Genomic DNA, 21546 nt, shown 5'->3' with positions numbered 1-21546 from the left:
CGGCAGATCGGACTCTGTTCTGTACATTCTCGCAATGATTAAACCGGTGTTTCACTACATCGGAGAGAGCAACATCGATTTAGCGTTTGCTGTCATGAATAAATCGATTTAGTAGAGTCGAAATGCTCACTCCGGAATTTTGTTGAAGATGAAATGGATAAATCGGTATTACGATGTTGGAGTTAAATCGATATATTGTCTTACATCGGTATAAAGCCCAGTCCTAATTGACAAAACTTATTACCACTGAATTAGTCACTTGTAGTAACAGTGGTGTGCATAACTTGCTTTAATGTTATTGCTAAAACTTAGTTATTTCATTTATTATTAGATAAAAGTTTGTAAACTACAATATAATAACTATAATGAAATAACAATAAAAAAACAGATAATCCCTCACGAACGAAAATAAAAAGAAATTCACAAACGAAAATAAAAAGAAATCCACTGACAAACGCCTATAATTTACTAGTTTTAGATTACGCTATCTACTTAAGTTAATAACAAGGAATGCGTTCTTTTATGCCCCTTTAAACAATAGTGCTCCGAAATGCCGACAATACAGTGTTGCATATAGCTTCATTTCTTCACCAGGAAATAATACTTTATCTATGTGCAATAAAACTATGTCAAATGATTCAATGAAATCTTTCAGTCTTAAGAAGCATTTAATAAAAATCCGTAGTGACAAAAAAGATAAGAATTCAAAGTTTTTTCAAACAGGCACATTTTGAAAATATTTAGAAGCACCGTCACTGCAACAACTAATTGGGACAATATCTGAGCGAGATGACAATAGGCTGCGTACTTTATTGATTGTGCAAAGATTCTTTATTGATTGCAAAGTCTTAAAAGCTGCACATTATTGGTTAAGAAATTATTTTACTATCAGTAAGTGAGGTAATATTCACCGTGTTGCACAAACCAGCTTCCAGCATTGTCAAAATAATTCCACTGAGTAATAAATACAGTACAAAGAATGATTGAAGAAATAGCTCAGTGCGTAGTAAATTCTTTATGTGAGTACTTAAAAACATCTAAATTTTTTTTCTATACAATACAGCTTGACGATTGCACTTTACTAGGAAACGAAGCTTAACTTCAATCTCGTGTAAGATTTGTAAAACAAGAAAATTTTTGCCAAGAATTGTTATTTGCTAAATGTTTGGAAACCAATACGCAAGAAATGTTATTTACTGAATTAAAAAGAATTTTCGATGCAAAAGCTATACGCGTGACTGATATAATTTGTGTTGCTACTGACGGTACTTCGACAATGGTTGGAATAGATAACGAGATTTTCTGGCATACTTAAAACTACCGAATGCATCAAATGTATTTTCATTAGATTGTGTGATTCATCGACATTAATTAGTCGCCAACAATCTTAATGAACGTTTGCATAGATCACTAGATTATGTCAGTAAAGCAGTTAATGAAATCAAAAGAAATGCCTTCATTTAGAGATTATTTGCTCAAATTTGTTTGGAAAATGACGAATGACTATAATCGTTTACTACTTGACATAGAATTCTTGGTTATCTAAAAGTGCATTTTTAAGTCTATTTTATGCTTTCTTTGATTAAGTGTTGGAATTCCTGGAAATCCAAGACAATGATTTTCGATACAATTTAATTAACTCAAAAAATGACATTTCCTATATAACTGATTTATTTGAAAAAGTTAACGAAACTAATTCTGCAAGGTGCGAAATTAAACTTAATCAAAACTAAAGACGCAATATCTATGCTTGTTGCAAAGCCTTTTCTGTACAAACAAAACTTGGGAAGAGAGAATGTTCTCAGTTTCAAAATTGTAAAACAGAGATGAAGATTTGTTTGCCTACTGTCAACACTAAACTGCTCTGAAACAAAGATTAGGAGACATTCTTCAGTTGAATATTCCCAACTGGATATTGAACCCCTTTACGCGTGAACAAATTCAGATCCCAAACAAGATGAATCCATACTAATACAAGAACAGCTTGTTGAGATATCCACAAATGAGGAACTTGAACCAATTTTTGTACAAGGATACCACAAATTCTGATAAGAAGCACAGATCGTACTCTCATTTCGCACTATGGGTTATTGTACAGAAGTTGTTGACCGCTTTCTAGTCTTCCTATTTGGTCGAACGGGGATTTATTACCTTATGAACCTCAACAGAAAAAAACAAGAAATTAATTCTCAAGGGGTTTTGCGGTTGCGACTTACAAGCATTGAGCTGGACATAAATACACTCAAAATCTTAGCACGCCCATCTAGTTATTATTATTTATTTAAATAAATAATTCTTCAAAAAAATTTCTTTTAATTGTTGTTTTATACTATGCATTTGCGTAGCTTTTTCACTTAGAGGGGCGTGGGTGAAGAAAGTTTGGGAACCACTGACTTATATGCTTCAAGAATTCTATGTGTAAATTGTCCTCTTTCATTTTGTGTTTGTCTCAAAGGTGAGTCCTAATTCAATATCTTAAATTTCTATTTTTAATTTGTTTTGACATTTTTCTAGTTCTTTAAATAAAATACCACAGCTTTATTAGAAGTTACAATTGTAAGATTATATAAGTTGATTCTTTTTATGTATTTTGCAATGCAAGTTTCAAAATATTTCCATAGCTGCCAACCCTTTCGCATTTTGCATAAGCTTTCCGCATTTTTTACTTATTTTAGCTATTTTTACATGCAGAAAGTAATATTTTATTAATATAATTTAGTAATAATATTTTAGTAATATCAGAAAGCAATTTACCCGTCCGCCCGATAGCTCGCATTTTCTTTCAGTCACGTCGTCGTCTTGTAACGGCCTTAAGAAGCCCGCTTGCGGTGATCCTCCCTTTCTTTCCATTTAGGTCACATGGTTCGGTGTGACGTAATGGATTTCTACTCTTTTCTACCACTGGGGGAAGGAATTCAGCTTCTATTGTGAGAGCGCTTTCCGTTATGATGTGACTTCCTGGCGTGTGTAAGAGCAAAATTAGTATAGTGATGTTTATTTGCCCATTTGAATATCTTGTTAATTTATTATGGATGAACGAAAACAATACAAAGAAGCCTTTAAGGAGTCTTATTCTCTTGAATTTCCATTTATTTCTCAATCGAATCTTGAAGTACATTATGTACGTTGCAACGTATGTTAAAATGACTTTAGCATCGCGCACTGATATAGTTAGACACTTAAAATCGACAAAACGCCAGAAGAACAAAGAACCTTTTGGTTGAACAGAAAAGATAGTTTCTTTTTTCAAACGGGCATTAATGAAGAAGCCGTTATGAAAAAGACAAATGTTGAATGCCTCTTCCCAACTTTTTAGTAGAGCATAATTTACCAATCAGTGTAGCCGATCATGTTTGAAAACTTTTTTAAAAGATATTTCCCGATATGATATAGCAAAGAATTATAGTTGTGGCAGAACTAATAGCTCTGCTAATAGTATATGAGATGGCCAATGAACTGCAGAAATCAATTGTTGATTATCAATTAAAAACGCTACCTTTTCAATTGTAATTGACGGGACAAATGACTGACTCAAAACTACTCCCAACATTCGTTTTTAAAATTTTTTGATGAATCAATTCAAAAAATTCAATGTTGCGTTTTAGCATTTACTGTACTGTAGATGACTGTATACTGGGGTTAATATTGCGATTGGTTTATTGCACAAGTTGAGCACTTCTTTTTCAGAAATCTGTTTCCTTAATGACCTGCAATGATCGGTGTCATAAATGGTGCACAAAAGTTTTTGAAAGATGTATAATTGCTTATTATTGGATGTCCTTGTCATCTTCTTAATTAAGCTTTACAGAAATTTATTTCGGCAATGAACTTTCTCCTTAACCAGTCAGTAATTGATATTTTTTACTATCTGGAATTTAGTTCTAAGAGAAAGGAAAGATTATGAATTTTATGATGTTGAAATGCTTAAAATTATAAAGCATGCCCCTACTCGGTGGCTGTCTCCTGGTCGAATTTTAGATCGACGGGATCCTCTTTCTCAGTGAAGTAAAAAAAGTAAGTTTACGTACTAGATTAAAACTAATAAAACAGCCAAAGTAGGAGAAGAGTCATCCAATAATTTGATCAAGAAAATAAAATTAGACTATCAACTGCTAGAGTCCAAGAAAGGGAAACCGTTTAAGCGGCAGGTTAAAATAATTCTTTAAAAAAAGAAAAAATATTTTATTTTTCATCTTCTAGTATGAATAAGGCATTTTTCTCTTTTGTCTTATTTGCCTCAGTGGACCTTGAAAGAGTAAATACACTTTTGCGAGCAACTCTAATACATAATCTGAAGCAAATCTATTGAAAACAATATATTAATTTTATTGATGCTAATTGTTTATGAAATTTAGAGTTGATTAAAGTCCCCTTCCAGGATCCTAATGTCAAAAACAGAAAGTGATCTACGTGTAGGCAATCGCATATTACTATATTGGAGTCGCTAACAATTGAAGAAAGAAAAGAATTTTATGCAAAAGTGATTCAAGATGTTTTTTGTAGCTTTGTGTAAATATATTGTAAAGAGATTTCCTCTAAATGATGAGATTTTGGTCAAAATTTCTTCAAAATCCTTTGCTAGTGTAAGATACTTTTCTTAAAAAAGTTTCCTTTGTATTAACAAGAAAAGGTGAAGCTCTTCCCCTGATCCTATGGATGAACAAGTTGCAGCTTTAATTAATTTTTTTGAAGCAGAATATAAAACAAATTGTAAAATACTGAAAGCTATATTCACTGTACCTCACAGCAATGCTGAATGCGAAAGGGTGTTTCAGGTTGTTAGAAAAAAATAGGACTCAATCTCGCTCATCGATGTCTAATGAGACTTGAAAGAAATTTTAGTAAAAGCAAAAGGTTCTTCCTTTTTAATCAGGAATTGATGTACTATCAAGTAGCTGGACAAAACTCTTTTAAGAAATTTTTTCCTTTTTCTAGTTATTAAAAAAGGTGAGTATTGTTTTTTTAAGTTCATATCGTAGTCGAATAGGTGAGTATTTTCATTTCATTTTAAAAAAAGGGCACTATAAAATTGGCTATCTCGGATTCCAATTGGCCCATCGTGTTTAAATGAAGGGGGACAACTAGCATTCGCAAACGCGCTCTTTGGACGGTCGCTTGTGGGGGGACACGCTTCGATCCGGCCTAATGGCCGGATCGAGAGCAAGAGGGGCCTGCAGCTCCCTGTCTCGCGCGTTGGCGATTCCCAGGAGTCATTTCTTGCCGCATGCTTGTGACAACCGATGTCAGCTTGACGATGACTATCGCTGCACGTGCATATATGCATGATAATAACGGTGATTAGTAATAGCAATATTCCTAAATCTTGGTCCATTAACCATACCTAGAGAGACTTGCTCAACGATCCTGGTAGTGGTTTAAAGATGGTTATTATAACCGTTTGAGGAATAGCGCTCTTTTTATTTTATGTCAAGAAAGACCAAGCAGCGCTAAAACGATTTGTTTATTCTACATCGATGAATCCCAATTTGCGCAGCCATGCTACATGGGACTCAAACGATTAAAGATTTCTTTGTCATATGCAACTGCGTGCTTTAACCTCCAAAACCGTATAGCGTGCGTCCCTGTCGCTTGAGAGCGTAGACTACGTCCATGGCAGTGACGGTCTTCCTCTTTGCGTGCTCGGTGTAAGTGACAGCGTCCCGGATAACGTTCTCAAGGAAAACTTTGAGAACTCCTCTGGTTTCTTCGTAGATAAGTCCAGAGATACGCTTGACTCCACCTCGTCGAGCTAGACGTCTGATGGCAGGCTTGGTGATACCTTGGATGTTATCACGCAAAACTTTACGATGACGTTTGGCACCCCCCTTTCCGAGTCCTTTTCCTCCTTTACCACGTCCAGACATGATGATCAACCTTCGTCAGCAAGAAATTGTAACGAAAATGAGCACCCATTTTTTTTGAGCGCAGTATATATTAGTTTAGCCCCGCCCACCTGCTTTCCTATTGGTCGACGACGAGAGTTGGTGGTCCCACCGAGTACATAAGAAAATCGACTGCGATTTTCACCATTTTCACCCACCCATTCCAACTCAAGCCTTTGCAGAGTGCGGACGTTTTATGTCTAGCTCTGTGCGAAACATGTCTCATCGAACTGCCCGCGGCGGGAAGGTTAGCCCTCCCGGCCGCTCACGGACCTCATCCTCGGATGTTGCATCTAAGATAGATAAACGGTTTTTGCCGCCCAGTCATTATGACACCTGGCAGATTAGAGACCATCTACTATTGTATATTTCCGATCTTGAGGAAATGTATAGACTAAATGATACCTATGTACAGACTTTCTACTCAACGAAAGATTCCTACTACTTGGGCCTCGCCGGTGGAGCCTTCCATGCCATTACAGCCCTACAAGCCAGACAGAAAAATCTCCCTCCTAAAAAGACTACGGAGCCACCACCTGCGAGAGACTTGCCAGTTCCCATAGCAGAAAGCCAGAAGAAGGAGATGGAACCAGTTGCCGAGGCAGAATTACTTCCCCCAGAGCCAATGGAAACTGTAACGACGCCTGATCCAATAGAGCCGGCCAAGCCAGAGCAGCCAGTTCCTACATCCCAAACTGAGTCCACTGCTAGCAATCCTACTGCCCTGGAAAAGACAGAGCCAACCGAAAAAGAAACCAAGAAAGAGGACAGTGAACCACCTAAAAAGAAGAAGAAAAAGAAGAGGAAAAACCCTTCTACAGATCCCTCAGATAGCATCCCACCTGCAGTCAACGACCCAGAACCTGTTGTCTCATCTGCAGCCCATCCAGCAAAAGAGAGCACAGATCAAAAACAGACCGAGAAACTGCATACCATCAGCAGAAAACTCAAATTCCTCATAAAAGGACTATTAGAAAACTCCAAAACAGAGACTTTGGAAGAAGAACTTATAGCGAATGGTCGACGGCCAATAAGAGTAGAGCAACTGAAGAAGAGGCGGGGCCAGGGATACAAGCTCCTCCCCCTCTTTCTTGTCATTCTGCCAGATAGCCCAGAGAACAAGGACTTCCTAAACATCACGGAGATTCTCTCAACCAAAGTCCAGATAGAACGATTTCGCGGAGGTCGTTTTGATATCCAGTGTTATAGATGCCAAGGCTTCGGCCACACGCAAAAGAACTGCTCATCAGATCCTGCCTGTATGAAATGTGCGGGCGATCATTTCACCTACAAGTGTTCCAAGCCAAGAAGCCTACCTGCCTCTTGTATTAATTGCAAGGGCGAGCATCCGGCCTGTTTTACAGGTTGTGTTGCGCGACCACGACGAAAGCCACCACAGAAGAAAGGAGAGCACAGGAGTGCTACCCAAACAGCCACCAGATTTCTTCATATCTTCAGAGAGATGCAAGAACTACTCAAAAACGAGGAGCTGGTACAGCTCATTCGTTCCCTATTACCTGAAAACAAGCCATAGTGACATCATCACTCTCCACCAAGCCTACCATCCTCCCAAGCCAACTTCAATTTTTTCTACAAAACGACATCACCCTAGGCGCCCACGGGCTCTACTACAGATGAAGCAGTGGAGTGTCCGCTTCGCGGACAGGTACTGCGTACACCACCTTAGTCTAAGTCTAAGTTTTCACCATTTTCGATATTATATTGAAAGCGAACAGTCATGCCTCCCCAAGCATCCGGAAAAGCTGTGAAGAAAGCCGGCAAGGCCCAAAAAGCCGTCCGAGCTGGTGACAAGAAAAAGAGGAAGAAGCGCAGGAAGGAATCTTTCGCAATTTACATCTACAAAGTCTTGAAACAAGTTCATCCTGACACTGGCATTTCAAGCAAAGCCATGTCTATCATGAACTCTTTCGTCAACGATATATTCGAGAGAATTGCCGCAGAATCTTCTCGATTGGCCCACTACAACAAGCGTAGCACCATTACCAGTCGGGAAATCCAGACTGCAGTGCGACTCCTCTTGCCTGGTGAACTCGCCAAGCACGCTGTCTCCGAAGGCACCAAGGCAGTCACCAAGTACACCAGCTCCAAGTAAACCAACAGATCACCGAATTTAAAAAAAAAGGTCCTTTTCAGGACCAACAAATCTATCACAAACAATACTTAAACATTTTTAAAAAAAGGCAGAGAATTGCTAATGTTGTAATTGACGCAAATTCAAAGAAAATTCATCTTTCTCTCTCTCTCTTTTCCGTAATAAGCTAAAAATGAATTTCTTACACTAAGCGTATTTGTTATATGACAAAGCAATGTGCTACATTTCCTTGAATAATATAAGAAAAGAACATTCATATTTTATGTAAAGTCTTATTTTTATTTTTTAGTTGTATGAAGAAAAAATGTTTTATGATTAATAAATTTAGAGACTGTGTAAAAATGCATTTATTGTGTAACAATTAATAATAAGAAAATTAAAAAGGTATGCCAACGGCACGCGGTGTTCCCAGGTGGTCACCCTCCCAAGTACTGACCGCGCCCGATGATGCTTGACTTCGGTGATCGGACGAGAACCGGTATTTTCATCATGGTATGGCCGTTGACATTCATTGTACACTTCAATTCCTTTAACAACTTCATTTTAATTTCATTAAAATGAAGTTTCATTAAAATATTTCTCTTTCTTTTATACTATTAATTTATAAAAGAAAGAGAAAGAAAATGAATGTAGTTTCGACGATGAATGTAGTTTCGACGATGAAGGTAGTTTTGTAGAGAAAGAAAATGAATGTAGTTTCGACGTTTATTACGTTTGTTTTTCATTCCGTTGGATGGGTAGGGAGTGTAGGAGGTCGGGGAGTGCTCTCATTGGAGGAAAATCTCTGTCAAGCGAATACATAAAAAACAGCCTATTCTGGCCGCACACACCATTTTACTCGTGTCTTTCGAGTGAGTAGTACCTATTTTATTATCTTCCAATTATGTCTGGACGTGGCAAAGGAGGAAAAGTGAAGGGAAAGAGCAAGACTCGATCCAGTCGTGCTGGTCTTCAGTTTCCCGTTGGTAGAATCCATCGTCTTTTGAGGAAAGGAAATTATGCTGAGCGAGTCGGAGCTGGTGCTCCAGTATACTTAGCCGCTGTACTCGAGTACTTGGCTGCTGAAGTTCTCGAGTTGGCTGGTAATGCTGCCAGAGACAACAAGAAGACTAGGATCATCCCTAGACATCTTCAGCTCGCCATCAGAAACGACGAAGAGTTGAACAAGCTCCTCTCTGGTGTCACTATCGCCCAGGGCGGTGTTTTGCCAAACATCCAAGCCGTTCTCCTCCCCAAGAAGACCGAAAAGAAAGCATAAACTCATTTCAAAACCTCCCCATTTAAAAAAAAGGCTCTTTTCAGAGCCAACAAATTATTTATAACACTCAAACACCTTGAGAATTAACTCAGTATTTATTAAAACCGCCTTTATTTCTTAAAAATAATTTTATACGCGTATATACTTATACGTTATTAATGCAATTTCTTCAACAATACTTTTAAAAAGTTATTTAAACAATGAGTGAAAGAACAAAGTATTTTTTAAATTATATTTCATTGTTGCATTATCCTTAACAATCACTTTACTATTGTTAAAAAGAAATGGACGTTATTTTAATTTTATATTGTTGCTAGCAAGAATGAAGTTCAACAATACTATTTTAAACTAATGTTTTATAATAGAGATTACAATTTAAACATAATAAATACGGGATTTCTATTATTTTTTTTTATCTATTATAGAGATACTATCAAAACTTTTTGACTGAGATTTAACTCAGTAACAAAGGTGTCGTGGCGCCATCTGTTGGAGAAATTCTAAAAGTGATTCGCTTCGAAATACTAGTTTATCTTTTGTTACGAAATAATGAAACGAAAAAAAAGGGATATAAATTTAAGTATACAGAGTATCGTCATCCCGTTTCAATATATTGTAAGTGTGGTGATTTGTTGGTCCTAAAAAGGACCTTTTTTTTTAAAAGTTGAGTAGTTAAGCAGCTTAAGCTCGTTCTCCACGAATACGTCGGGCAAGTTGGATGTCTTTGGGCATGATAGTGACTCTCTTGGCGTGGATAGCGCAAAGGTTAGTGTCTTCGAAAAGACCAACCAAATAAGCTTCGCTGGCCTCTTGAAGAGCCATGACGGCAGAGCTCTGGAAACGCAAGTCGGTCTTGAAATCCTGAGCGATTTCTCTCACCAAACGTTGGAAGGGCAATTTACGGATGAGGAGCTCAGTGGATTTTTGGTAACGACGAATTTCTCTCAAAGCGACTGTTCCAGGCCTGTAACGATGGGGCTTCTTAACACCTCCGGTTGCAGGGGCGCTCTTACGAGCTGCCTTGGTGGCCAGTTGTTTTCGGGGGGCTTTACCTCCGGTACTCTTACGAGCGGTTTGCTTGGTACGTGCCATAGCGAAAAACTTGGGTGCGTCTCTGACTAAATCTCAGGCAGAAATGAGTTCTCCGCGCTGTCGATAGTGTTTTTAAAACTTTGAGGCGAGTGCTGATTGGCCAACGGGCTTCGAAGCGGTGGCGCAGCGATCGCGATCGCTTTAATTAACATTTTTGTGCGCCGCAAAACATTTTTGTTGAATTTCGATTCAAGCGAACATGTCTGAGGAAACCGCTGCCGTTTCTGCTGCTCCTGCCGCTGCTACGCCTAAGAAAAAGGCGAAATTAGCTGCTGCGAAAAAACCTAAAACCTTGCCTTCTCATCCTAAAGTTTCCGAGATGGTTAACGAAGCTATCACCAGTTTGAAAGAACGAGGTGGCTCTTCGTTGCAGGCTATCAAGAAACACATCGGCTCTCACCACAAGGTCGATTTGGAACGCCTCACTCCCTTCATTAAGAAATACTTGAAAAGTGCCGTCGTCAGTGGTTCTTTAGTGCAAACTAAAGGAAAAGGTGCCACCGGTTCTTTTAAACTCGCCGCGTCCGGCCAAAAAACCAAGGAAGGAGTAAAGAAGCCGAAGAAGGAATCAGCCACCCCCAAAAAACCAAAAGCCGCTTCTGTGAAGAAAGCCGCAAAACCGAAAGCTAAAGCAGCAGCTAAAAAGCCTGCCGCTAAGAAACCAGCTGCAAAGAAGCCCGCTGCAAAACCCAAGACTCCAAAAAAGCCCAAGGCTAAAGCTGCAACCAAACCAAAAGCACCCAAAGTTAAGAAAATGAAGACACCCAAGAAAGCATCCCCCAAGAAGGCAAAGAAATAGAAACTTAACACTCACATTTAAAAAAAAAAAAAAGGCTCTTTTCAGAGCCAACAAATTATGTACCCCCCTGATAAATAAAAGCACTAGTGTGCAACAAAAAGTGGTGGCAGAATTAAAAACTTATGCAATTTGATTTTTTATAAGTTTCCACCACTTTTTACATTTTATTATCTATGTAAAGAGAATATATGTGTAGAATCTTTTAGTTTTTTATTAAATTGCCTTCATGAATTCTTTTTTTTTGTTTCTTTTATGTCTGTAAAAATAGTTAAATGATAAAATTAATAATAACATCTGAAATAAAATATGTTTAATATATTATTTTATATAATACATATAAAATTTAACAAATAAACAGATAATTCCTTCTAGATTCTTGATACACACCTCCATTTCAGTCATTAGAAGCACTTGAATGATCGTTCCCACGCAATTGCTTTAAAAAAGTAAAAAGTGGTGGCAAAATCCAAGTTTAATTTCTATGTAAATATGCACTGAAATGAGTTGAAGGTTTCTGTCTCACGGTATTAAGCTCTTTTCTCAGGAAAAGAGTTTAATACCGTGGGACAGAAGCGTTCAACTCATTTCAGTGCATATTTACATAGAAATTAAACTTGGATTTTGCCACCACTTTTTACTTTTTTAAAGCAATTGCGTGGGAACGATCATTCAAGTGCTTCTAATGACTGAAATGGAGGTGTGTATCAAGAATCTAGAAGGAATTATCTGTTTATTTGTTAAATTTTATATGTATTATTATTTTATATGCATTATTGTTGAATTTTCATTTTTTAATGCTTAACAATTGGAAACTAGAAGATGGGCAGAAAATCATTGTTTGAAATCACAATAATGTGCTAGATTTTACATTGTTGCCTTATTTTGAATCTAAAATGACTACAGAAAAAGCTAATTTTGACACCACTTTTTACTTTTTTCTGAATTATTCGTGCTGTTTATACTAGAATCGATTAAAAAAGCTATTCTAATCATTAAATGAATATATAAGAGTAAATGATGCTGGTTTATTAAGAACTACCATCAGAAAATGCCATTTAAACATTGTATTTAATGTTATTGTTGGATTTTGTCTTTTTAATAAAAAAAAAGAAAACAAAGTGTTATTGAAAAAAGTTAATAGATTGTTATCTCTAGAATGAAAGGTGAACTTTCATTTATGACTTGTGAAAATGGTGTGTAATTTAACAACGGTTAACGTTATAAGCATTTGCTGGAATTTAAAAAAAAAAAAAAAAAGTCGCATTTTCTTTGCGTTAAGGAAGAAAAAAAACGGGAAAAAGACGTTTGAACAGGGTGGGTGGCCCAAAAAATGTGATGCATATTTGTTGGCCCTTAAAAGGGCCTTTGTTTTTCGTTTTCAAAGGGGGGGGAGCTTAAATTTAACCTCCAAAACCGTATAGCGTGCGTCCCTGTCGCTTGAGAGCGTAGACTACGTCCATGGCAGTGACGGTCTTCCTCTTTGCGTGCTCGGTGTAAGTGACAGCGTCCCGGATAACGTTCTCAAGGAAAACTTTGAGAACTCCTCTGGTTTCTTCGTAGATAAGTCCAGAGATACGCTTGACTCCACCTCGTCGAGCTAGACGTCTGATGGCAGGCTTGGTGATACCTTGGATGTTATCACGCAAAACTTTACGATGACGTTTGGCACCCCCCTTTCCGAGTCCTTTTCCTCCTTTACCACGTCCAGACATGATGATCAACCTTCGTCAGCAAGAAATTGTAACGAAAATGAGCACCCATTTTTTTTGAGCGCAGTATATATTAGTTTAGCCCCGCCCACCTGCTTTCCTATTGGTCGACGACGAGAGTTGGTGGTCCCACCGAGTACATAAGAAAATCGACTGCGATTTTCACCATTTTCACCCACCCATTCCAACTCAAGCCTTTGCAGAGTGCGGACGTTTTATGTCTAGCTCTGTGCGAAACATGTCTCATCGAACTGCCCGCGGCGGGAAGGTTAGCCCTCCCGGCCGCTCACGGACCTCATCCTCGGATGTTGCATCTAAGATAGATAAACGGTTTTTGCCGCCCAGTCATTATGACACCTGGCAGATTAGAGACCATCTACTATTGTATATTTCCGATCTTGAGGAAATGTATAGACTAAATGATACCTATGTACAGACTTTCTACTCAACGAAAGATTCCTACTACTTGGGCCTCGCCGGTGGAGCCTTCCATGCCATTACAGCCCTACAAGCCAGACAGAAAAATCTCCCTCCTAAAAAGACTACGGAGCCACCACCTGCGAGAGACTTGCCAGTTCCCATAGCAGAAAGCCAGAAGAAGGAGATGGAACCAGTTGCCGAGGCAGAATTACTTCCCCCAGAGCCAATGGAAACTGTAACGACGCCTGATCCAATAGAGCCGGCCAAGCCAGAGCAGCCAGTTCCTACATCCCAAACTGAGTCCACTGCTAGCAATCCTACTGCCCTGGAAAAGACAGAGCCAACCGAAAAAGAAACCAAGAAAGAGGACAGTGAACCACCTAAAAAGAAGAAGAAAAAGAAGAGGAAAAACCCTTCTACAGATCCCTCAGATAGCATCCCACCTGCAGTCAACGACCCAGAACCTGTTGTCTCATCTGCAGCCCATCCAGCAAAAGAGAGCACAGATCAAAAACAGACCGAGAAACTGCATACCATCAGCAGAAAACTCAAATTCCTCATAAAAGGACTATTAGAAAACTCCAAAACAGAGACTTTGGAAGAAGAACTTATAGCGAATGGTCGACGGCCAATAAGAGTAGAGCAACTGAAGAAGAGGCGGGGCCAGGGATACAAGCTCCTCCCCCTCTTTCTTGTCATTCTGCCAGATAGCCCAGAGAACAAGGACTTCCTAAACATCACGGAGATTCTCTCAACCAAAGTCCAGATAGAACGATTTCGCGGAGGTCGTTTTGATATCCAGTGTTATAGATGCCAAGGCTTCGGCCACACGCAAAAGAACTGCTCATCAGATCCTGCCTGTATGAAATGTGCGGGCGATCATTTCACCTACAAGTGTTCCAAGCCAAGAAGCCTACCTGCCTCTTGTATTAATTGCAAGGGCGAGCATCCGGCCTGTTTTACAGGTTGTGTTGCGCGACCACGACGAAAGCCACCACAGAAGAAAGGAGAGCACAGGAGTGCTACCCAAACAGCCACCAGATTTCTTCATATCTTCAGAGAGATGCAAGAACTACTCAAAAACGAGGAGCTGGTACAGCTCATTCGTTCCCTATTACCTGAAAACAAGCCATAGTGACATCATCACTCTCCACCAAGCCTACCATCCTCCCAAGCCAACTTCAATTTTTTCTACAAAACGACATCACCCTAGGCGCCCACGGGCTCTACTACAGATGAAGCAGTGGAGTGTCCGCTTCGCGGACAGGTACTGCGTACACCACCTTAGTCTAAGTCTAAGTTTTCACCATTTTCGATATTATATTGAAAGCGAACAGTCATGCCTCCCCAAGCATCCGGAAAAGCTGTGAAGAAAGCCGGCAAGGCCCAAAAAGCCGTCCGAGCTGGTGACAAGAAAAAGAGGAAGAAGCGCAGGAAGGAATCTTTCGCAATTTACATCTACAAAGTCTTGAAACAAGTTCATCCTGACACTGGCATTTCAAGCAAAGCCATGTCTATCATGAACTCTTTCGTCAACGATATATTCGAGAGAATTGCCGCAGAATCTTCTCGATTGGCCCACTACAACAAGCGTAGCACCATTACCAGTCGGGAAATCCAGACTGCAGTGCGACTCCTCTTGCCTGGTGAACTCGCCAAGCACGCTGTCTCCGAAGGCACCAAGGCAGTCACCAAGTACACCAGCTCCAAGTAAACCAACAGATCACCGAATTTAAAAAAAAAGGTCCTTTTCAGGACCAACAAATCTATCACAAACAATACTTAAACATTTTTAAAAAAGGCAGAGAATTGCTAATGTTGTAATTGACGCAAATTCAAAGAAAATTCATCTTTCTCTCTCTCTCTTTTCCGTAATAAGCTAAAAATGAATTTCTTACACTAAGCGTATTTGTTATATGACAAAGCAATGTGCTACATTTCCTTGAATAATATAAGAAAAGAACATTCATATTTTTATGTAAAGTCTTATTTTTATTTTTTAGTTGTATGAAGAAAAAATGTTTTATGATTAATAAATTTAGAGACTGTGTAAAAATGCATTTATTGTGTAACAATTAATAATAAGAAAATTAAAAAGGTATGCCAACGGCACGCGGTGTTCCCAGGTGGTCACCCTCCCAAGTACTGACCGCGCCCGATGATGCTTGACTTCGGTGATCGGACGAGAACCGGTATTTTCATCATGGTATGGCCGTTGACATTCATTGTACACTTCAATTCCTTTAACAACTTCATTTTAATTTCATTAAAATGAAGTTTCATTAAAATATTTCTCTTTCTTTTATACTATTAATTTATAAAAGAAAGAGAAAGAAAATGAATGTAGTTTCGACGATGAATGTAGTTTCGACGATGAAGGTAGTTTTGTAGAGAAAGAAAATGAATGTAGTTTCGACGTTTATTACGTTTGTTTTTCATTCCGTTGGATGGGTAGGGAGTGTAGGAGGTCGGGGAGTGCTCTCATTGGAGGAAAATCTCTGTCAAGCGAATACATAAAAAACAGCCTATTCTGGCCGCACACACCATTTTACTCGTGTCTTTCGAGTGAGTAGTACCTATTTTATTATCTTCCAATTATGTCTGGACGTGGCAAAGGAGGAAAAGTGAAGGGAAAGAGCAAGACTCGATCCAGTCGTGCTGGTCTTCAGTTTCCCGTTGGTAGAATCCATCGTCTTTTGAGGAAAGGAAATTATGCTGAGCGAGTCGGAGCTGGTGCTCCAGTATACTTAGCCGCTGTACTCGAGTACTTGGCTGCTGAAGTTCTCGAGTTGGCTGGTAATGCTGCCAGAGACAACAAGAAGACTAGGATCATCCCTAGACATCTTCAGCTCGCCATCAGAAACGACGAAGAGTTGAACAAGCTCCTCTCTGGTGTCACTATCGCCCAGGGCGGTGTTTTGCCAAACATCCAAGCCGTTCTCCTCCCCAAGAAGACCGAAAAGAAAGCATAAACTCATTTCAAAACCTCCCCATTTAAAAAAAAGGCTCTTTTCAGAGCCAACAAATTATTTATAACACTCAAACACCTTGAGAATTAACTCAGTATTTATTAAAACCGCCTTTATTTCTTAAAAATAATTTTATACGCGTATATACTTATACGTTATTAATGCAATTTCTTCAACAATACTTTTAAAAAGTTATTTAAACAATGAGTGAAAGAACAAAGTATTTTTTAAATTATATTTCATTGTTGCATTATCCTTAACAATCACTTTACTATTGTTAAAAAGAAATGGACGTTATTTTAATTTTATATTGTTGCTAGCAAGAATGAAGTTCAACAATACTATTTTAAACTAATGTTTTATAATAGAGATTACAATTTAAACATAATAAATACGGGATTTCTATTATTTTTTTTTATCTATTATAGAGATACTATCAAAACTTTTTGACTGAGATTTAACTCAGTAACAAAGGTGTCGTGGCGCCATCTGTTGGAGAAATTCTAAAAGTGATTCGCTTCGAAATACTAGTTTATCTTTTGTTACGAAATAATGAAACGAAAAAAAAGGGATATAAATTTAAGTATACAGAGTATCGTCATCCCGTTTCAATATATTGTAAGTGTGGTGATTTGTTGGTCCTAAAAAGGACCTTTTTTTTTAAAAGTTGAGTAGTTAAGCAGCTTAAGCTCGTTCTCCACGAATACGTCGGGCAAGTTGGATGTCTTTGGGCATGATAGTGACTCTCTTGGCGTGGATAGCGCAAAGGTTAGTGTCTTCGAAAAGACCAACCAAATAAGCTTCGCTGGCCTCTTGAAGAGCCATGACGGCAGAGCTCTGGAAACGCAAGTCGGTCTTGAAATCCTGAGCGATTTCTCTCACCAAACGTTGGAAGGGCAATTTACGGATGAGGAGCTCAGTGGATTTTTGGTAACGACGAATTTCTCTCAAAGCGACTGTTCCAGGCCTGTAACGATGGGGCTTCTTAACACCTCCGGTTGCAGGGGCGCTCTTACGAGCTGCCTTGGTGGCCAGTTGTTTTCGGGGGGCTTTACCTCCGGTACTCTTACGAGCGGTTTGCTTGGTACGTGCCATAGCGAAAAACTTGGGTGCGTCTCTGACTAAATCTCAGGCAGAAATGAGTTCTCCGCGCTGTCGATAGTGTTTTTAAAACTTTGAGGCGAGTGCTGATTGGCCAACGGGCTTCGAAGCGGTGGCGCAGCGATCGCGATCGCTTTAATTAACATTTTTGTGCGCCGCAAAACATTTTTGTTGAATTTCGATTCAAGCGAACATGTCTGAGGAAACCGCTGCCGTTTCTGCTGCTCCTGCCGCTGCTACGCCTAAGAAAAAGGCGAAATTAGCTGCTGCGAAAAAACCTAAAACCTTGCCTTCTCATCCTAAAGTTTCCGAGATGGTTAACGAAGCTATCACCAGTTTGAAAGAACGAGGTGGCTCTTCGTTGCAGGCTATCAAGAAACACATCGGCTCTCACCACAAGGTCGATTTGGAACGCCTCACTCCCTTCATTAAGAAATACTTGAAAAGTGCCGTCGTCAGTGGTTCTTTAGTGCAAACTAAAGGAAAAGGTGCCACCGGTTCTTTTAAACTCGCCGCGTCCGGCCAAAAAACCAAGGAAGGAGTAAAGAAGCCGAAGAAGGAATCAGCCACCCCCAAAAAACCAAAAGCCGCTTCTGTGAAGAAAGCCGCAAAACCGAAAGCTAAAGCAGCAGCTAAAAAGCCTGCCGCTAAGAAACCAGCTGCAAAGAAGCCCGCTGCAAAACCCAAGACTCCAAAAAAGCCCAAGGCTAAAGCTGCAACCAAACCAAAAGCACCCAAAGTTAAGAAAATGAAGACACCCAAGAAAGCATCCCCCAAGAAGGCAAAGAAATAGAAACTTAACACTCACATTTAAAAAAAAAAAAAAGGCTCTTTTCAGAGCCAACAAATTATGTACCCCCCTGATAAATAAAAGCACTAGTGTGCAACAAAAAGTGGTGGCAGAATTAAAAACTTATGCAATTTGATTTTTTATAAGTTTCCACCACTTTTTACATTTTATTATCTATGTAAAGAGAATATATGTGTAGAATCTTTTAGTTTTTTATTAAATTGCCTTCATGAATTCTTTTTTTTTGTTTCTTTTATGTCTGTAAAAATAGTTAAATGATAAAATTAATAATAACATCTGAAATAAAATATGTTTAATATATTATTTTATATAATACATATAAAATTTAACAAATAAACAGATAATTCCTTCTAGATTCTTGATACACACCTCCATTTCAGTCATTAGAAGCACTTGAATGATCGTTCCCACGCAATTGCTTTAAAAAAGTAAAAAGTGGTGGCAAAATCCAAGTTTAATTTCTATGTAAATATGCACTGAAATGAGTTGAAGGTTTCTGTCTACGGTATTAAGCTCTTTTCTCAGGAAAAGAGTTTAATACCGTGGGACAGAAGCGTTCAACTCATTTCAGTGCATATTTACATAGAAATTAAACTTGGATTTTGCCACCACTTTTTACTTTTTTAAAGCAATTGCGTGGGAACGATCATTCAAGTGCTTCTAATGACTGAAATGGAGGTGTGTATCAAGAATCTAGAAGGAATTATCTGTTTATTTGTTAAATTTTATATGTATTATTATTTTATATGCATTATTGTTGAATTTTCATTTTTTAATGCTTAACAATTGGAAACTAGAAGATGGGCAGAAAATCATTGTTTGAAATCACAATAATGTGCTAGATTTTACATTGTTGCCTTATTTTGAATCTAAAATGACTACAGAAAAAGCTAATTTTGACACCACTTTTTACTTTTTTCTGAATTATTCGTGCTGTTTATACTAGAATCGATTAAAAAAGCTATTCTAATCATTAAATGAATATATAAGAGTAAATGATGCTGGTTTATTAAGAACTACCATCAGAAAATGCCATTTAAACATTGTATTTAATGTTATTGTTGGATTTTGTCTTTTTAATAAAAAAAAAGAAAACAAAGTGTTATTGAAAAAAGTTAATAGATTGTTATCTCTAGAATGAAAGGTGAACTTTCATTTATGACTTGTGAAAATGGTGTGTAATTTAACAACGGTTAACGTTATAAGCATTTGCTGGAATTTAAAAAAAAAAAAAAAAGTCGCATTTTCTTTGCGTTAAGGAAGAAAAAAAACGGGAAAAAGACGTTTGAACAGGGTGGGTGGCCCAAAAAATGTGATGCATATTTGTTGGCCCTTAAAAGGGCCTTTGTTTTTCGTTTTCAAAGGGGGGGGAGCTTAAATTTAACCTCCAAAACCGTATAGCGTGCGTCCCTGTCGCTTGAGAGCGTAGACTACGTCCATGGCAGTGACGGTCTTCCTCTTTGCGTGCTCGGTGTAAGTGACAGCGTCCCGGATAACGTTCTCAAGGAAAACTTTGAGAACTCCTCTGGTTTCTTCGTAGATAAGTCCAGAGATACGCTTGACTCCACCTCGTCGAGCTAGACGTCTGATGGCAGGCTTGGTGATACCTTGGATGTTATCACGCAAAACTTTACGATGACGTTTGGCACCCCCCTTTCCGAGTCCTTTTCCTCCTTTACCACGTCCAGACATGATGATCAACCTTCGTCAGCAAGAAATTGTAACGAAAATGAGCACCCATTTTTTTTGAGCGCAGTATATATTAGTTTAGCCCCGCCCACCTGCTTTCCTATTGGTCGACGACGAGAGTTGGTGGTCCCACCGAGTACATAAGAAAATCGACTGCGATTTTCACCATTTTCACCCACCCATTCCAACTCAAGCCTTTGCAGAGTGCGGACGTTTTATGTCTAGCTCTGTGCGAAACATGTCTCATCGAACTGCCCGCGGCGGGAAGGTTAGCCCTCCCGGCCGCTCACGGACCTCATCCTCGGATGTTGCATCTAAGATAGATAAACGGTTTTTGCCGCCCAGTCATTATGACACCTGGCAGATTAGAGACCATCTACTATTGTATATTTCCGATCTTGAGGAAATGTATAGACTAAATGATACCTATGTACAGACTTTCTACTCAACGAAAGATTCCTACTACTTGGGCCTCGCCGGTGGAGCCTTCCATGCCATTACAGCCCTACAAGCCAGACAGAAAAATCTCCCTCCTAAAAAGACTACGGAGCCACCACCTGCGAGAGACTTGCCAGTTCCCATAGCAGAAAGCCAGAAGAAGGAGATGGAACCAGTTGCCGAGGCAGAATTACTTCCCCCAGAGCCAATGGAAACTGTAACGACGCCTGATCCAATAGAGCCGGCCAAGCCAGAGCAGCCAGTTCCTACATCCCAAACTGAGTCCACTGCTAGCAATCCTACTGCCCTGGAAAAGACAGAGCCAACCGAAAAAGAAACCAAGAAAGAGGACAGTGAACCACCTAAAAAGAAGAAGAAAAAGAAGAGGAAAAACCCTTCTACAGATCCCTCAGATAGCATCCCACCTGCAGTCAACGACCCAGAACCTGTTGTCTCATCTGCAGCCCATCCAGCAAAAGAGAGCACAGATCAAAAACAGACCGAGAAACTGCATACCATCAGCAGAAAACTCAAATTCCTCATAAAAGGACTATTAGAAAACTCCAAAACAGAGACTTTGGAAGAAGAACTTATAGCGAATGGTCGACGGCCAATAAGAGTAGAGCAACTGAAGAAGAGGCGGGGCCAGGGATACAAGCTCCTCCCCCTCTTTCTTGTCATTCTGCCAGATAGCCCAGAGAACAAGGACTTCCTAAACATCACGGAGATTCTCTCAACCAAAGTCCAGATAGAACGATTTCGCGGAGGTCGTTTTGATATCCAGTGTTATAGATGCCAAGGCTTCGGCCACACGCAAAAGAACTGCTCATCAGATCCTGCCTGTATGAAATGTGCGGGCGATCATTTCACCTACAAGTGTTCCAAGCCAAGAAGCCTACCTGCCTCTTGTATTAATTGCAAGGGCGAGCATCCGGCCTGTTTTACAGGTTGTGTTGCGCGACCACGACGAAAGCCACCACAGAAGAAAGGAGAGCACAGGAGTGCTACCCAAACAGCCACCAGATTTCTTCATATCTTCAGAGAGATGCAAGAACTACTCAAAAACGAGGAGCTGGTACAGCTCATTCGTTCCCTATTACCTGAAAACAAGCCATAGTGACATCATCACTCTCCACCAAGCCTACCATCCTCCCAAGCCAACTTCAATTTTTTCTACAAAACGACATCACCCTAGGCGCCCACGGGCTCTACTACAGATGAAGCAGTGGAGTGTCCGCTTCGCGGACAGGTACTGCGTACACCAC

The 21546-nt window shown here is 39.3% G+C and overlaps 11 protein-coding genes and 2 non-coding genes across 13 annotated transcripts; 6 read left to right on the top strand and 7 right to left on the bottom strand.

Annotated features, from left to right (window-relative positions):
• Positions 1 to 5552: 5552 nt before the first annotated feature.
• On the bottom strand, positions 5553 to 5915 carry LOC147808460 (histone H4). The gene has a single exon (XM_087163094.1). The coding sequence runs from the start codon at positions 5862 to 5864 to the stop codon at positions 5553 to 5555; it is 312 nt and encodes a 103-aa protein (XP_087019220.1). The 5' UTR covers positions 5865 to 5915.
• A 1095-nt stretch (positions 5916 to 7010) lies between these two features.
• Positions 7011 to 8024, top strand: LOC147808459 (histone H2B-like). Its single transcript, XM_087163093.1, has one exon. It carries the CDS (start codon positions 7621 to 7623, stop codon positions 7993 to 7995), a length of 375 nt encoding a protein of 124 aa, XP_087019219.1. The 5' UTR covers positions 7011 to 7620; the 3' UTR covers positions 7996 to 8024.
• A 358-nt stretch (positions 8025 to 8382) lies between these two features.
• LOC147808458 (5S ribosomal RNA) lies at positions 8383 to 8501 on the bottom strand. Its single transcript, XR_015434373.1, has one exon. It is a non-coding gene; the product is annotated as a 5S ribosomal RNA (ribosomal RNA).
• Positions 8502 to 8844: 343 nt separating this feature from the next.
• Positions 8845 to 9304, top strand: LOC147808457 (histone H2A). Its single transcript, XM_087163091.1, has one exon. It carries the CDS (start codon positions 8879 to 8881, stop codon positions 9251 to 9253), a length of 375 nt encoding a protein of 124 aa, XP_087019217.1. The 5' UTR covers positions 8845 to 8878; the 3' UTR covers positions 9254 to 9304.
• A 577-nt stretch (positions 9305 to 9881) lies between these two features.
• LOC147808456 (histone H3) lies at positions 9882 to 10385 on the bottom strand. Its single transcript, XM_087163090.1, has one exon. The coding sequence runs from the start codon at positions 10343 to 10345 to the stop codon at positions 9935 to 9937; it is 411 nt and encodes a 136-aa protein (XP_087019216.1). The 5' UTR covers positions 10346 to 10385; the 3' UTR covers positions 9882 to 9934.
• Positions 10386 to 10510: 125 nt separating this feature from the next.
• Positions 10511 to 11382, top strand: LOC147808455 (histone H1-like). The gene has a single exon (XM_087163089.1). It carries the CDS (start codon positions 10545 to 10547, stop codon positions 11142 to 11144), a length of 600 nt encoding a protein of 199 aa, XP_087019215.1. The 5' UTR covers positions 10511 to 10544; the 3' UTR covers positions 11145 to 11382.
• A 1117-nt stretch (positions 11383 to 12499) lies between these two features.
• On the bottom strand, positions 12500 to 12856 carry LOC147808454 (histone H4). Its single transcript, XM_087163088.1, has one exon. It carries the CDS (start codon positions 12854 to 12856, stop codon positions 12545 to 12547), a length of 312 nt encoding a protein of 103 aa, XP_087019214.1. The 3' UTR covers positions 12500 to 12544.
• A 1146-nt stretch (positions 12857 to 14002) lies between these two features.
• On the top strand, positions 14003 to 15016 carry LOC147808453 (histone H2B-like). The gene has a single exon (XM_087163087.1). It carries the CDS (start codon positions 14613 to 14615, stop codon positions 14985 to 14987), a length of 375 nt encoding a protein of 124 aa, XP_087019213.1. The 5' UTR covers positions 14003 to 14612; the 3' UTR covers positions 14988 to 15016.
• A 358-nt stretch (positions 15017 to 15374) lies between these two features.
• On the bottom strand, positions 15375 to 15493 carry LOC147808452 (5S ribosomal RNA). Its single transcript, XR_015434372.1, has one exon. It is a non-coding gene; the product is annotated as a 5S ribosomal RNA (ribosomal RNA).
• Positions 15494 to 15835: 342 nt separating this feature from the next.
• LOC147808451 (histone H2A) lies at positions 15836 to 16252 on the top strand. The gene has a single exon (XM_087163086.1). It carries the CDS (start codon positions 15871 to 15873, stop codon positions 16243 to 16245), a length of 375 nt encoding a protein of 124 aa, XP_087019212.1. The 5' UTR covers positions 15836 to 15870; the 3' UTR covers positions 16246 to 16252.
• Positions 16253 to 16873: 621 nt separating this feature from the next.
• Positions 16874 to 17377, bottom strand: LOC147808450 (histone H3). The gene has a single exon (XM_087163085.1). The coding sequence runs from the start codon at positions 17335 to 17337 to the stop codon at positions 16927 to 16929; it is 411 nt and encodes a 136-aa protein (XP_087019211.1). The 5' UTR covers positions 17338 to 17377; the 3' UTR covers positions 16874 to 16926.
• Positions 17378 to 17502: 125 nt separating this feature from the next.
• LOC147808449 (histone H1-like) lies at positions 17503 to 18374 on the top strand. The gene has a single exon (XM_087163084.1). It carries the CDS (start codon positions 17537 to 17539, stop codon positions 18134 to 18136), a length of 600 nt encoding a protein of 199 aa, XP_087019210.1. The 5' UTR covers positions 17503 to 17536; the 3' UTR covers positions 18137 to 18374.
• A 574-nt stretch (positions 18375 to 18948) lies between these two features.
• LOC147808448 (histone H4) lies at positions 18949 to 19846 on the bottom strand. Its single transcript, XM_087163083.1, has one exon. It carries the CDS (start codon positions 19844 to 19846, stop codon positions 19535 to 19537), a length of 312 nt encoding a protein of 103 aa, XP_087019209.1. The 3' UTR covers positions 18949 to 19534.
• Between the last annotated feature and the right edge of the window lie 1700 nt (positions 19847 to 21546).

This window comes from Parasteatoda tepidariorum, chromosome 5 (assembly GCF_982258835.1).
Source record: "Parasteatoda tepidariorum strain Cologne lab strain chromosome 5, Ptep-v5.0, whole genome shotgun sequence".
In the NCBI taxonomy this organism is placed as follows: Eukaryota; Metazoa; Arthropoda; class Arachnida; order Araneae; family Theridiidae; genus Parasteatoda; species Parasteatoda tepidariorum.
This window is presented reverse-complemented; position numbering and strand designations above follow the sequence as displayed.

What these genes read in the sequence shown, in the direction of transcription:
- LOC147808460 (XM_087163094.1), bottom strand. Translation starts at nt 5,864, where the DNA reads ATGTCTGGACGTGGTAAAGGAGGAAAAGGACTCGGAAAGGGGGGTGCC.
- LOC147808459 (XM_087163093.1), top strand. Translation starts at nt 7,621, where the DNA reads ATGCCTCCCCAAGCATCCGGAAAAGCTGTGAAGAAAGCCGGCAAGGCC.
- LOC147808457 (XM_087163091.1), top strand. Translation starts at nt 8,879, where the DNA reads ATGTCTGGACGTGGCAAAGGAGGAAAAGTGAAGGGAAAGAGCAAGACT.
- LOC147808456 (XM_087163090.1), bottom strand. Translation starts at nt 10,345, where the DNA reads ATGGCACGTACCAAGCAAACCGCTCGTAAGAGTACCGGAGGTAAAGCC.
- LOC147808455 (XM_087163089.1), top strand. Translation starts at nt 10,545, where the DNA reads ATGTCTGAGGAAACCGCTGCCGTTTCTGCTGCTCCTGCCGCTGCTACG.
- LOC147808454 (XM_087163088.1), bottom strand. Translation starts at nt 12,856, where the DNA reads ATGTCTGGACGTGGTAAAGGAGGAAAAGGACTCGGAAAGGGGGGTGCC.
- LOC147808453 (XM_087163087.1), top strand. Translation starts at nt 14,613, where the DNA reads ATGCCTCCCCAAGCATCCGGAAAAGCTGTGAAGAAAGCCGGCAAGGCC.
- LOC147808451 (XM_087163086.1), top strand. Translation starts at nt 15,871, where the DNA reads ATGTCTGGACGTGGCAAAGGAGGAAAAGTGAAGGGAAAGAGCAAGACT.
- LOC147808450 (XM_087163085.1), bottom strand. Translation starts at nt 17,337, where the DNA reads ATGGCACGTACCAAGCAAACCGCTCGTAAGAGTACCGGAGGTAAAGCC.
- LOC147808449 (XM_087163084.1), top strand. Translation starts at nt 17,537, where the DNA reads ATGTCTGAGGAAACCGCTGCCGTTTCTGCTGCTCCTGCCGCTGCTACG.
- LOC147808448 (XM_087163083.1), bottom strand. Translation starts at nt 19,846, where the DNA reads ATGTCTGGACGTGGTAAAGGAGGAAAAGGACTCGGAAAGGGGGGTGCC.